Below are 15,869 nucleotides of genomic sequence, written 5' to 3' on the forward strand. Positions count from 1 at the left end.
TTTAGTTAGTTCTAAAAAGGGGACTTGTTTCTATACATTTATTTCAGATCTGTATTGTTTGAGGTCAAATTAAAAAAGACCACTAGGCTTTTCTTTTGTATAAAGAAACATAATTTACTACTTGCTCTTAATATAATGTTTCAATAAAGCAAGTTTCTTTTGTAAACTTTTCATTGCGCATTACTTTGTTGAGTAAATAATTAATTTCGATCGACAACAATGACACAAATTTTATGTAAGTGGTGCTCAACAATAAAGGTCAAACTAACAAATCTCTTTTATAAATCTTCAATTCAATCTATTATAATAAATTAATCGAATGATTCATACAAAGTAGTTTGACAATCCCAATCGTTACAGTTTTCTGAAGGAAATCAGTAACATGGTTTCATACACCATGAAAAATATTCCAAACTACATCGTTTGGGTTTGGCAGGTATTTGGAGGTCTGCCACTGAAAATTACTTCGGGGCATAAAACACTCAATGAATCGACGTTTTCCATAGTTGGTTTCATGTGGTGTTTAATACTATTCATACTGGAAGAAGTTCTCTCTGGCATCATTTTCTACATAAACATGACAGAAGTAAGCGTCGGTTATGAAAGAAGTAGAACCCAAAAGTTCGCAATGATTCTAGACTTGGTGGCTCTGCAAATTCTGGCAGCTTCCACATTCTTCAGCGGCACATGGAAGTACCCGAGGATAGTTGACGTCTTTGGCACACTAGATCGAATCTATCAAGACCTTCAGTACAAGAACAGAGAGGTCAAGATCCAAGTAAAGGTCATCGTAGTCTTGACCGTGACAGCTTTGCTGTTTTTGGCGAACTTCGCAAACATCGTAATGAACAATGGGCTAGACTTCTCGGTGTTGAATTTCTTCACATTTCTATTGCTGGACTGCACACAACTTGCCTTTCTCTTACAATTCACTCATGTAACTGAAAGTATCATTACAGGTTTCAAGACTGTTAGTAACAAGATGAGAGAAGAGATTATCTGCAACTTAATTGAACGAACGGTGATGCAGCGCAGCCTGGGCGATGGTCACATCTGTCATACAACACGTGAGTAAAGTACTTGTTAATACTTTTGTAATAAATAAAAACTGACATAGCTATAAAGATGAAGTTAGGAATTAAAACTCCTCTTTTCCGTTTTACTCTTGTTGTTCACTGATATTAATAGAAGAATATGGAGAAAACCCAGATATTTAGAAAACGTAGGTTGTATGGAGTTATTATTTTTATTTTGTAGCGAAAAGTTAAGTTCATATGACTAATGGTACATGACTTATAATTTTCTATGATTGTAGGCAATACAGTATCCAAGATAAAGAAAGTGAAGTCTCTGATGAACACCTACTGGATTCTGTGTGACGTCGTACACCAGGCTAATGATTTCTACTGCGATCAGCTTATGGCCGTTATGTTCTCCATATTTGTCCAAGTCACTATCAAGTCCTACTTCTTCTTTATGAATGTCAGATCTGGTTACTTGTTCGCCTTCACTATGGATGCAGTCTGGGTCCTGGTTCTCATCTGCTACGCGATTCTGGTTGCGAACTCAAGCACGGAGATCACTAACTCGGTAATTCCTCTTGTTGAAATATAATAGTTAAATATAGTAAACTAATTGTCTATACAAAAACTTCTTATAAGAGAGGTTGTGCTAATAACATTTAAACAAATTAAGAGTATGTCTCTCAGAACACATCTGTTTGTTCATCCATAACATAAATAATACTCTAGATTGGTTTGTCTTAAAAAATTCTTATATAGGAAAATATTTATTAACAAATTTCCTGTTTAGAATTTTAATATTGTAGTTATCAATAATATCTTACTTCATTTGTAGGCTTAGTGAATTAAAGTCAGCAGTAAACTACGTAACCCTCATTAGTTTTATCTTCCATGAAAGTTAATGTTTCACTAAGGAAAAAGTTTCGAATAAAAGAACTAATCTATTTTGTCTTCCCTAATAATTACTAACAGATACTAGAATGTGCTGTTTAAATAATTATGTTTAAAAAATAAGTATAAATTTTTTTCATTTATACAAGTTTTAGACTGCCTAATGTACCACCTATGAACCTAAATGTCTTGTTAACAATAAAAATTTTGTCATATTATGATTTTTTCCTATTCTTCAGGCCGACAATACTGCGGTGATGATTTGCAAGTTGATAAACAAAGATCTGGATCCGAGTTTAAGGAAACAGGTATGGCAACATGACCTAGTATTTTTTTCCTCTAGGTAGATTCAGTTTGAGGAACTGGTAGATACTACTACCTAAAGTGTTTTTAAACTGATAGCTACTACTAACTAAACAGTTTATAAACTAGTAGAAGTTTACTTATTACATAAACAGTCCATTTTATTAGATGTTTGAGCAATGTATAAAAGTTGAGCTAATTGGTTTTGGATGTGAAGGAAAGCTCAAACATGTAATAAACTTCAAACGTAAGAGCGTAAGTCTAATTACAAAAATTCATAATTATATGTCAATTATAACATTTTTAATGTATAAATAAAATTACTTAAATAAATATACTACAATTAAGGAACTAAACCCAAAAACCTGTTTTATTTTGATAAAATTAAAGTTATTTAAAGCCAATACCACATAATTCATTAAATTTTAAAGAGCATATGCATTAACCGATTCATTCTATTGTACATTATAAACATTTCCCTTTTGTTGCAGGCCTCTAAATATAATGTGTAATAAAATACAGAGGGAAACTCTCCTATTTTGAAATTTCACTTCATATTAATTGATACATTCTTTAGTTAAATATTATTAGATATACTGGATTGGTCGTTCAACATACACTATGTTCTAAGAAAACTAAAAGTAAATAAACTTGTTTTACTCGACCGCGTTACGTCTTTAAATTATGTTTTTTCTACTATATTATTAATTGTTTAGATGTATAAAATTTGGCACAACTTTTAACAACTGTGGCTTACCATTAGTGCTTAATCTATTCTGTAGCCATTGACCATCTTCTTGCAACCGTCAATTAATGTGAAAGTTTTGAATTCTTACTACGCTACTGCTGTAAAATATGTTAGTAACTTGAATAAAATGAATTCAATTGAATTTAAATGAATTTAAGAACTTCCTAAAACATTCTTCATACTACTTGTGTCATAACCTGTTACTGTTGGTGCATACTCAAAGTACAAACTGTAATGTTATAATGTTTTACGCAAAGATATGTATTAAGACTTATTGTCTTGATGTATACAAATAATTCTGACTGCAGTATATTAAATTGTTATTGGAAGTAGGTTTTTTAAATGTTACTTTATAAATAATAATAAAGACCTTATTTTTAACAACAGCAACGTGAGTTATTTATTAAGTGAATTCAAAACATATTATTTCACTTTCAAATCAAAATAATACAATATTCCATGGAAAAGAAAGTTTACATTAGTGGACAACAAATTTCCCATATGAAAATCGTAATTCGACTAAAAAAGAGCTACTTACGCAAAATCCCACACAGAATAGTAGAATAATAAGTAAATCGAAAAAGCACCAAGAATTAAACCACAAAAATAAACTCATAAAACGCCGAGAAACGCGTTCTGAAGGTTTTGTGTTTGGCGACCCCATCCCCTCATACAGCGAACTAAAACCAACGCCTTTGATTGGCCTCCAACTATCCAATCTCAAGGCCAAAGAGACTCATTGTCAACCCCTATTGTAATCCCTTTATCAAAGTTGACTACCAGAAAAATGTTCTGTCTTACTGTAACATTCATAGAATCGCGAACTCTTTTTTGAGAAATTAAATTACGTATTTTACCTAATTACTTACCTTATTTTGACATTACGAATTAAATTTGAAAATATTTTAGTAAATAAACTTTTAAATAGCTTATGTAGCAAAGGTTACACAAAGTACACCAAAGTGTAGTAAAAATTAAACTTTCAACAATAAAGTGTTTAAATATTTATACCTTTCTTCTGTTCGGAGTGTTTGGTATGTAATTTAAATGCTAACTAAAAATAAATCACATAACAAAACTGATAAATATTAAAATTCCCTTTGTGTCTAAAAGGACATAAATAATACAGAATACAGAAGGATATTTGACAGAAACTTTGATTTAAATTGCACATTTATTGGTTTGATGTGTATAATTGGTATATTAAAGGGTATGGTGTCTTTATTTTCTTGGATATAAATATTAAGCTTTTGTACGACAAATCATTTATATAACATAAATTATATATATATATATATATATATATATATATATATATATATATATATATATATATATATATATTAATTAATTATTATTATTAAGTTCAACACAAGTTGCATAGACAAACACAGGGTCCAACTCATCAAATTCAAAATCACTTGGCAAACATTCTTTATGATAAATCTTATTACACAGATCACATTCAAACTATGTGTCTTTAATGTTCGAACCGCACGTGTAGCATAACCCACCCAGCTTTACTTTATTCCCTAATTTTTTCATTAAAACATTTGGTTTTGTTGAATCTCTTTAGCAAGTCCAGTTTCGGTCCATTTTCTTCTTTTAGCATTTATTAGCAACTGTTTTATATTCCTTCTTAGGTGGCTTTGCTATGTTTTTTTGAAGTTCCACATTTCTTCATCTTTGTCATGTTTTGTGTCTGCCTCTTCTGGTTTTCTTTTTTAATTGCGTTTTCTTCTCGGGTTTTTTCCTTTCTGACTTCTTTCTCTCCTCTTCAGCCTTCTTTTCCTTAAAGATGGATTTGCATTTCTTTGATGTAATGACAAAGGGAACTCTCTCCGTCTTCCTTTTCCTTTCCTTTTTGGCGTTTCCGGCCACAATAGTATTTCTGCTATGTGGATTGCGATGTCTGTGGATTTTCAAGAGGGGTTTTGTTAGGTTGTGTAGGTGTTGAGTACCACTGTTGGTTTTCTCTTGACTTAATAGGTGTTGCATAGCTGGGGTCCATTCCAAAAGGATTTTCATTTTTTAGGACTTCATGGCTTGTGGATGGAAGTGCATTTGCGTTATTTTCTGCTGGTATATCAATAATTACATTAGTCTGATCACAATTTTCACTTTCACTCCTCTTGAATTCATCCCTACCCTATAGAGTGTATAAAAGAGGGTGTGTTCTGTATTTTTGTTAACCCTCAGAATCGATGTTAACAATTTGTCTAGGATTTCATCACCTACAATTCCTTCAAACTGTTCAAGGGTGATGGTTTGGTTGGGTGTGCTGCTCTCGTCAACTTTTTTACGTTCTTTTCCAATACACTTTGAAAAGTCTATGGCATCCGATTTCCATGGATAAAGGCCACAAGCCTTAAATCCATTCTTTAGGGTTTCAGGTTGTATAGCCTTTACGACTTCCTTTAAAAGGGGTGCAACGCATTCCCTGGTGACTGCCTCCGTAGGATGATTTTTTCTATATTTCTTTAAATTACCCAGTGCCAACAACTAAAAAAGCACATTTTACATTGTACAGTAGTTGGCACCCCCATAGATCTTTTAATTTGAGACTATGTACATTGAAAACACCCTGATTAGATCTACATTACCTCAACATAGAAGGGTAACTTAAATAATTAACAACAATTGTGTGGTTTGCTAGCTAAGACAGAGTTTGTATAGCAGCATTCTTAACGATTTATTAAGAAATAAGCAGATTTTTACATACATTTTAATATTGTAGAGCAGCTCAAATAACCTTATAATCTTGAAGCTGAGACCACTAAAACCATATGGCAAACTCTACTGGTATTACAGTAACCTAGCAGAGGAACCTGTTTGGCCAACCTAAATGTAATAAAACTGAAAATTCCCACGGGGTGCCTACTACTGTAGCACTGCCAATACTTGTCTGGTTTACCCTTCGACAACAAATAAATTATTTACCAGTACGTAACTCCGACTTTGTATGAGGTAGTATGGATCTTCATTATTAAGTTAGTTCAGACAGATATTAAATACATTAGGACACGTAGTAAATTTTTAAATTTTTTATTGGTTTTTACAATTATTCAAAAGATTTTCATACTTTAATATATATACAATTTTAATCTCACTATCTGGCATTGTTTCACACTTACAAAAGGTTATGCTGTATCTATCATACCTAAAAAGAAGGCATTACGTTTTGAATATTGAGGATGTGCTATGAACGTAATTATATAATTGAGTTATGAACATAAACTTAACCTATTAGTTATTTCTTAGGAATGTCTTAAGCCCTGTGATGTGTTTCTAGCTTGAAGGGTTCCTACTGCAGTTGCCTCACCACAACGCAAGACTCTCTGCTCGTGGATTTTTCCAGATCCACAATGAGACCCTCACCTCGGTAAATCTTTATTATCTTCACGTTTATTACTTAATGTTATACTTTATACTCATCTTTAGTAGGTTTCTGTCTTTCATTCAACACGAAACATTTTTTCATCACTCATTGTGGTTTCACCTGTTCTTTCAGTCTATGTTTGTGAAAGAAACGTGCTTATCCACAGAGTTTAATACAGTTTAAAGTTGCTCAGAGATTGGAAATAGAACACTGTTTATAAGACAAGTAAGTGTTTAAATTATAACAGTGTAATTTAAATCTTCAAATATGATCCTAACATAAAAATGTGTTCAATAATTTAACTTAACAGTCATAGGTTATCATAGTGCAACTTTATTATTTAACGTCATTATTTATCTAATTATTTTGCAGATTAAACATCTAGTATCAATACATAATTTGTTTGATAATATTATAATAACATTTGCTTTCATAAAACATATATAAAATATAATTTTGTACGTACTGAATGTAATAAATTAAGAATAATTTGCAAGATAATACTTTTGAGGATGAAAATCATATGACAACTTCGCTCAGAACAGATTATAAAACAAGCTGAATTATCTTTTTATTGATCTGCATGTATTTATTAATTATTAGTAATCAAAAAATGTACTTATCTGTGGTCATAACCACAGCCCAAGATCTAAGTTTTATTGGACTTGAAAGAAATTATAAAACTCACACTTCAATAATGCTAATTCCAAAGTTGAGTTCCAAAGTGAGGATTTAAGCTCGGCCAACGATATCATCATGAAACTTCATCTGGCTACCTAGGAATCAATATGAATGAATGAGGTCAGTATTGGTTAGAAGGTGTAACTCTCTTTCTGTGTAAGACCTAGTTACACTGAAACTATTAGAACTGAAACTATAACATAGTCGTCATCGGATATCTTCGCCTGAATTTATTCATACCCAGGCGTCATTGGGACGGATAATAGTTATCGTAGATCTTAATGGGAATTCCAATGATCTTGATGGGATTCTAACGATATTAGAGAATGGGAAGGATTATTTAAAGAACTCCTAATCCAAAGTCATTATTCTAACTCTCATCTCATTTAACCAGGTCCAGAAACTCCCGATTTCCGATAAAAGCAATATTTAATTGTGAGATTTTACCCTTGTGGATTACTGAGGTCATTTATGGACAGCTTGGTTAGTAATAAAGCTTGAGTCCAAGAATATATATATATATATATATATATATATATATATATATATATATATATATATATCGTTCATTCAGAAGAAAAGTGACCACAACTCAAAAAAAGTAAATTTTACAGGAGAGCGATTTGAAAATTGTGCTTTTTGTAATTAGTTTTTCGTTTAACAGAACTGCAACCTTTAATCCAAAAGTCATTTTATTATTTATATCAGTTAAATATAGGGCATTTAAATTAGCTTAATATAAACCATGAAGTTTGTGTTTATTATTTTTTTTAATTATTTATTAATTTAATTTGAGTTGTGTCAATTTTCCTGTAAAACCGCTTTTTCATTAAAAGGTTAACTTTGAAGATGGTAATGACACAAAAATAAGTCAAACGGGTTTTTAATGACAGTTTAACTTTAATTGAAACAAAAAAATCAGTTAGTTACTTAGAACTAAACCTCCAAAACATCATTGGACCTATTTTAGATGTTTAGAAAAATAGTGTTTTCAAATATTAATAACAAAATACATTCATTTACTACCACTAGTTACTACCAATAGTTTGGTCTTATATAAAGTAACTAATGCAGCACTTTTTAATATTTAAAGAAGTATTTTCTAATGGAAATAAAAATCATTAACACAAACATAACATTGTTGCTAAACACAAACGTTACTGCAAAAATTTAAAGTGAGTTATAAAATGGTGCATAGCAACTTGGAATAACATGTTTTTTCAAGTAAGTATTGTAAGTCTTTTTTTCTTGTTAACTGAAATTCCCAGTCTTTGCTCGTATAATTTTTTTAAAGCAACATCTGAACAATGCACAGGAAAAACCTGTTGTTTCTTCTTTGAACTTCTGGTTTTCTTCTTAGTGTGACTCTTCTTGTTGTCTCCGAATAAATCCTCGTTTTCTTCAATATCAATCTGCTGGATGAAAATTTCTTGAAAAGTCAACTGTGTCATCATAAGTTGTCTTGTACTTGATTTTAAAGGGAGAATCTTTCTCAACTTTAATTATTTTGATGTCATTCATTGCAACAGTACATCCTGAAATGAAAAGATAACTGTAAAATGTTTAATTATTATCTTTTTAGATAGAATAGGAAATAAAAGTTGGATTTAAAAGTTTTAGTATGTTAACAAAGTGTAGGAAATTAAAAATAATCCGTTCGAAGTAGTTAAATATGCGTTTAGAAAAAATATTTAAAACGTAAGAAAATGCAATTCTTCCATCTTGATTGCATATCTATGTGCCATAAATAACTACTCTTTAACATACATTTCAGATTTAAATATGAAAAGGAAAGATGGTTTAAAAACGTAAAAGAAGGATAGTAATAGTTAAAAGATTCTTTAAAATTGTTTGTAAAAAAGTATTAAAGTTAAATTATTGGTTTCACATGGTAAAGGCTGAGTAGGGTTAAACTATGTTTGAACCGGTTGAGATTGTTTTTGCAGTGAAATAATAGATGAAATCCCATCCTTTATTGGTCTGCTCATCACTAGAATTATTTTATAACTCTCGTTTCATAAAAGTGTCTAAATTATATTATAAACAGTAAGCAGCTTACCTGACACATTAACTGTAGAGTTACATCCAATGTTTACCCATAGGTCTTTAAAATCCAAGAAATCTTCATGACTTAGTTCATTGGACTTTATACGGATTCCAGTTTTTTTTGCAGTTTTGCATGATCAATGAAATGTATTGAGCCGGGTGGTAAATTGGTCCAGACTTCAGAACATTTCTTAATCTGCTTCTCAATCATTGCATGTACATTGTCCCCCTCGTTTTGACTATGCCCTTTTATTAGGAAATTGTGAGTTATAGACTTAATTGGCAGTTTGTCCACTGCATATAAGTACATAGAAAAACAAATACTTGTTTTTCTGTTGGCCGCTGCAATTAATCAGAGTAAAATATAATTTCAATATCGTTTTCGCAATTTTTAACTTTTTCACTGAGGTATTTGTAAATGCATGTTCCAATTTCGCACGAGCCTCTGGCTCCTTCGCCTTCATGCCAAGTATAGCAATACGGCATACTTTTCAGGCATCATTTGTCAGCTTTACATAGATGACTGTCAGGTTTAGCATAGGTTAATTTTTAATTTTTAGAAGATCTTTTTCCATAATATTATTCCTCTTGCACGAGTCTTCCTTCCCTTCATAACATGGCACGCTCACAAAGGTCTAACAACAAAAAAGAATATTTACTCTTTGGTGAATATATCGTAATAATTTTTCAGGTTTTGATCATGCTTTTCATCAATCGAGATAATCTTTTTCCATAATATGCTTTTCATATTCCTCTTGCAAACTGGTCTTTCTCTCACCTTCAGCTGTCTCATATGCATGGCACAGCTCACAAAGGTCTTTTTTTGGAACAAAAAGAAGAATATATTACTCTTTGTGAATATTCGTAATACTTTTTATAATTTCCATGAGGTTTTTGCAAGCCTTTTACAATGTTCAACATAATCACGATGTAAATCACTAATTGTTTTTACCACCTTCTATGATTTCTGGTTGTGTTTGCCCGTAGATAGTGGCTCTCAATTTTAGGAATAGATTCTATATGACGCCTGATGCTTCATTTATTAACTTGTCTTGATCAGTTTGATGCTTATCATGTTTACCCCTCAGATCACAGCAACAAAGCCACTTGAGGCGTCTTTCTTATCTATAACGGTTCTAATTGGTCTGTCATTGATCCCCTAGGGTGTTTCTGAAAAAATCTTTGCATACACGAACTCGCTTATCAGCAACATCAAAATAAAAGGCTTGGTTTGGTTTTTTCTCTTATTTTCCCTCTCTCTTGTACTGGTAAGTTGGTTGTATGTCTGAATATGTGATGCTATGAAATATCTTTGGCGGGGAAAGGTCACCAAGGTGCCCAATAGTTTTTGAAAATTGGTTTGACGTTCATCAGGGTTTATTTTGGTTTTACACTGGATTCTACATCTATCATAGCATGGTGGTTTTATTTCCTTTTTCTCAATTAGTTTTCTGGACTTAGATGATGATTTATATTCCTCTCCAGAATTTCTCAGCTTTTTTGCTTTACATTTCAACCAGTTGTCTTTGTTTAGTGACCTTTTTCTTTCCTTTTTTCTTTTGGAGATCAGTGTTATTTTGTTCCAAGAATTCAAAAACATTATCATTTTCTTCAAAGATCTCAGGCTCCTTTTTCTTTAGTATTTACAACAACTTTGTTTCTTCTAGGTATGTTAAATATTTTTGTTGGATATTGTTTGTTTTTTAGGGAAATTAAGGTCATTTTTTGGCTCGTAATTTGGATCCTCGTCAGAATCATCCACGTCATAATCATTTTCACTGTTAGGGTCATCTGAAAAAAGATCTCCAGTAGCTTCGTTATCGGTTTTACACTTTCGTTTGGGGTCCTCGAACATTTTCTTGGTTAGACTGAGCTGATGTCGTTGGCAAATTAAGTTTTTTAGGCACACATTCCCTGCTTTTTGTTGGTATTTTGTGAAAATTCACTAACACACTGTTTTGATGTCGACAGGTTTATGATTTTCTTCACTGTGAACTTCTTTAGAAGTACATTCTTTAGGAATGACATCAACATAAACCCTGAGTTTTGTCTTCAGGTTCAGCTTCCCGGGTTTGTAGGATCGTTGAGATTGGCTGGGTTTCAATGTGTTCAGTTTAAAAGTTCATTTGTAGTTTGAAATAAGGCTTGAACCTCATTATTTGGGGTTGTATTTGGAATTTCCTCTTCATTAATCACTGTCCACTCATTACCACATACAACACTATTATGTGAATGAGGAGTAGGCCTATAGTCTGTAGAATTGCCTTTTTGTTTGGCTAATTTTAAAATCAGGGATGTTCTATTGCTCATTCCTGAGACTTAAACTGGCTGTTGTGATGCCTTCACTAGAAAAAAATGTGTAACCTAAAAAAGTTCATAAATGAATGGCACACACAGGCAAGGCATTTTGTCTGTATGTGGCATTCATTTATGAATAAAATGTATATTGTTTACTGATAGTTTAACAAGAAAAATAAATCGTAATAGTACTAACAGTGGAATATTTATAATAAATTATGAACTATTTTTCGCAATACAAGTGTCACAACTCAAAATATTGCACTGTTGGTATAACATTGTGATTTAGTTTCTTGCAAAAGTTCAGAGTTGTAAGACACATCTCAAAGTCTGCCACTGTGGAGGTATAACAAAATGAAAAAAGTACAATGATTTTCAAGGAAAAGTGACACATCTCAAAATTTGGACTTGTGGATGACAAACAAAATTGAAAGTCAAAGCTATATTCAAGGAAAAGTGACACAACTCAAAATCTGTCATTATTCTAGTAAACAATATAAACATGTACTTTACAAAAATTACAACCAAACAGGCACAACTCAAAAAAGTGTCACTTTTGCAGAGAAATTATAGCACTTCACTCCTAGACAGTCAAGTCACAACTGAAATGTGTCAGTTTTGCTAGAAAAACATTAACCTAGAATGTTCTAGAAGAAAAGTGACACTAGTGCACTCTAGTGGGAGCAAGCAGAGTTTGAGTTGTGACGTTTTTGCAGTGAAAAGAATAACTTATTTCAAGACTATTAAACCAATAAAACCCATTTAAAAAAATTTTGGGTTGTGACACTTTTCTTCTGAATGAACGATATATATTGATATGAGTAATATGCAAATTGTTTTGTTCACATAAAACAAAAAGCATTTGAATTCATTTAGTCTAATATGACTTTTGTGCTTCTATTCTGTGTAAAATTTTATTAAGAATGCGTAATTTTGTGGTTAGCTTTTTTAAAATCCCACAGAAAATATTGAGGGTTATATCTCTGCCATGTCTTGGAAGTAGGGAAGGCTAGCTCTGTCCCCAGTCTCTGCAATAAAAGTAGGCAGGGGAATAGCAGTAGTCCCAACAGTTCAGGCTAGCAGCAGCCTGTAGCACTAATATTCACCCACTTCGTCATCATCCGCAGTAAACTAGATGTACTGATCAATTCCTTTACTCTAATATCTCAAAATTAATTAGTAATTACATGTCGATTTTTCACATTCTACAGTTGTAAGTGACAAAATTGGTTTTGGCTTTACTTAGTGTATGTTATACTAGCAGTCATATTTAACCCAGAGGTAAACTCTTCAGGGAGAAAATAGGTGTTCATGCAAAACTGTTGCATTTAAAATTTTTTTAAATATGCGTTGAAAATTTAAGATTGTATAGTCCTCTTTACAATGAAAGTGTTTATTTGTACGATCAGCTAGGTTAACTCGCTGTTACCTATAGACTGAAAGTGATTTTTATCTGTACAGATGGCTGGAGCGGTGACAACTTACCTGGTGATACTGATCCAGTTCCAGACTGAGAAATAATCCACCTAGACTAGTCCACTCTAGAGAAACAGTCCAATCTAGATAAATATTCCTTTTGGAATAAAACTAAATGTGACAAGTTCTTAATATGTAGATTCTAATTAGCCTCATTTGTACTATAATCCAGAACCTACACACAAAACTTTGCACTTTTAAAATCAACACATATCACGGCACATTTAATGCAGTAAATCTTGTTTTATTATTATTTTTGAAATTATGAAATTTAAACTGCAATCATTATATGTAAAACACTATTTTATTGTATAACTAGTGGTCTATTACAGTAAAATATAATTGATATCATAAAAATATTTTGAGTTTCGTTAAGTTGTTTTTGCTTCAAACTACTGCAACTTATGATCATACAATCATTGTTTTGTTCATTGGGTCGATGTTTCTTGTTGATCAAACATCAATCGTTAATAAACCTTCCCCACAACAAACAAGTGTTTTTTTATTAGCTTAGTAGTTGATAGTGGAATATTTATAGTTATCCTTGGAATAGGAGTTTTAATTCATTATCTCTTGGTACACATCCTCGAAACATCAGTTAAGTCAACATAGAGTATATTTAAGGCTAATTTTAGAATACAATGGTAAGGCATAATGTAAATAGCATGAAGTAAAGTAAACAGATTGTTTATAAGGGTGACCTTGAACAGATCAGCTTAAAGACAGATATATTTTGCTTACATATTCATATTTAGCGCTTTTTTAAGAAATAATCTAATGCCATTTAATATGGGCTACTCATTTGTGCATTAGGTTGTCGAAGTAAGTATTTTTTTAATAATTAATGATTTACTGAATATTAATTAAGATGTGTATAATCAATTATATTAGTATTATGCGCTAGAAAGAGTGTACATATTTTATAATTAGGTACATGGATGTATATAATACACAGAAACAGTGAAAACATATAAAATTCAAGTGAATATCCAAAAGAATGATTCAGCAGATACTTGATATGAAATAAATACTATAATATTGTAAAATAAATTGCACAAGAGGTGTTTTTTGTTGAAACGTTCTCTGTACGTGACAAGAAATTACTCAAAAACTTCCTAGAAAAGCGTAACCAAACATTTCTATATAAATTCTTATATTACTTAAAATAAATAAGAACATAAATCATGTGTACTCATTGTTTGAGTAGTAAATGGGTATCTGTTGAAACCGCCCCCCCTTTAAGTTTGAGAGCAGTCAAAATTTTTACTTCATGCATTTAATTTATTGAATTTTGGATAAACATTTTAACAACAGTTTGTTAAACGGTTTTTTAAAAATTACTTATTCGTATGTTTATCAAAACATGCAGACTATAGACCTATTATATAACTATAAAAGCCTGCATTTTGTAAAATTATAAACAATGAACGAAACTAATAGCAGATATTGGCTTTATACTTTACCTTAGTAATATTTTGTGGAAAAAATTAAAAACTTTTTTCTCTTCAAATCTATCTTCCAGTATATATTTTAGAGCACACTGATTTTGGCTTAATTTTTTTCTCCTTAATCTTCAACATGGAAGTGTCTAAATTTAACTATGCCAAAAAGTGTCCGTTTCTCAAATAACTTCGTGCTACGAGGAATGAACTATAAACAATAAATCACTTCTTTGCCAAAAATAATCCATTACTATATTTTTAATGACAACTATTACCGCAAATAATAAAGTAAGTACTTTTAATACTTTCAGATAAAAACTATAAAATCATAACATTACAGAATTATATGGCTTATAGTTGTATGTCTAATAATACAAATTTTTTTATTTATAAATGAAACAAAGTATGGCTTATGGCAATCAGTACCAACATAATGAAAATAAATATTTAACAGAAAATCATTCCTCTGAACTATATTAAATATATAACAACGTTTTTGTTTATACAAACATGTTACATTTAAAGTAATTCTTTAAAATATACACTATTAGATAACTTATAACAACTACATATGAAGGTAAATTGAATGCATCATATACACGTCTACAAGGAAGTAAAAGTAAAGTAAAGTAAAGATGTGTTATTAGTAACAGGCGAAGTAACAGAAGATATACAATGCTCCAAAATAAAGAAAAATGCACAAATCTATACATTTTCAATTTTTCTTTCTAAACGAAGGAACAATTAAATACTTTAAAATGGTGTAGAAAATATAAATACATAACTTATATGTAAAAATGTATCCAAGTGATTGTTATCTTTTGCGAAAGTTGTAAGAGATATGTTTGTCAGAAACAAATCAAACTTACCGGCATCTTCTCGGTGCCTAAAGACCTTTCCAGAACAAGTGTTTGTTTTCAATTTTCTACCTTCAAACTTTCAGGGTGTTTGTCTCCGGCGCTAACGTCACTATTTTAATTGTACTAAAACTGTATGTTCAAAATCCAAAAACATCTATATAGTTGAACATATATAGATATACATATATGTACTATCTTTTAGTTAAATTTTCGTATTTTGTTTCGTTATACAATTTTTTACTTTATCTTGCAATAAATTTTATACACATTAGTTATAATAAATTTGATTTCTTTGGTGAGTACATGAACACAGTTTTGCTATTTAAGAGTTTTGGCCATTGAGTTACGAATTTATAATAATATTAATACTCTAAAATCTACGTTGCTGCCATAAAAAAACTGTCAATGCTCGTAAAAATTATTTAGAATATACAAAATATATATTTTGCATAGATGAAGCTACAAAATACCTGTAGGCCATTTCAACGCAAAATTACAATTTTATTCGTAATAATTTACTAATATAAGATATTTTATTATATATTAAATAATTTGTGTTATTGTAAAAATGTAGGAGTACGCTAAACCAAATGTATAGTAATAGGATATGATAAAACTGCATGAAATGATTTCAGATCTATTTTGTCATTTCATTCGGCTACGTGTTGATTTAATGTACTAAGTCAAATCCCATGGAGTATGTCACATTATGGTAGTATGCAA

General features: G+C 30.9%; 1 protein-coding gene across 1 annotated transcript; it reads left to right on the forward strand.

The window, feature by feature from the left end:
• Window positions 1–628: 628 nt before the first annotated feature.
• On the forward strand, window positions 629–12,889 carry LOC124368121 (putative gustatory receptor 28b). The gene is made up of 5 exons (XM_046825394.1): window positions 629–1,067; window positions 1,316–1,590; window positions 2,153–2,221; window positions 6,257–6,346; window positions 12,830–12,889. Exons 1-5 carry the CDS (start codon window positions 629–631, stop codon window positions 12,887–12,889), a joined length of 933 nt encoding a protein of 310 aa, XP_046681350.1.
• The last annotated feature ends 2,980 nt before the right edge of the window (window positions 12,890–15,869 follow it).

The sequence above is a fragment of the Homalodisca vitripennis genome, chromosome 8 (genome assembly GCF_021130785.1).
Source record: "Homalodisca vitripennis isolate AUS2020 chromosome 8, UT_GWSS_2.1, whole genome shotgun sequence".
Classification (NCBI taxonomy): Eukaryota; Metazoa; Arthropoda; class Insecta; order Hemiptera; family Cicadellidae; genus Homalodisca; species Homalodisca vitripennis.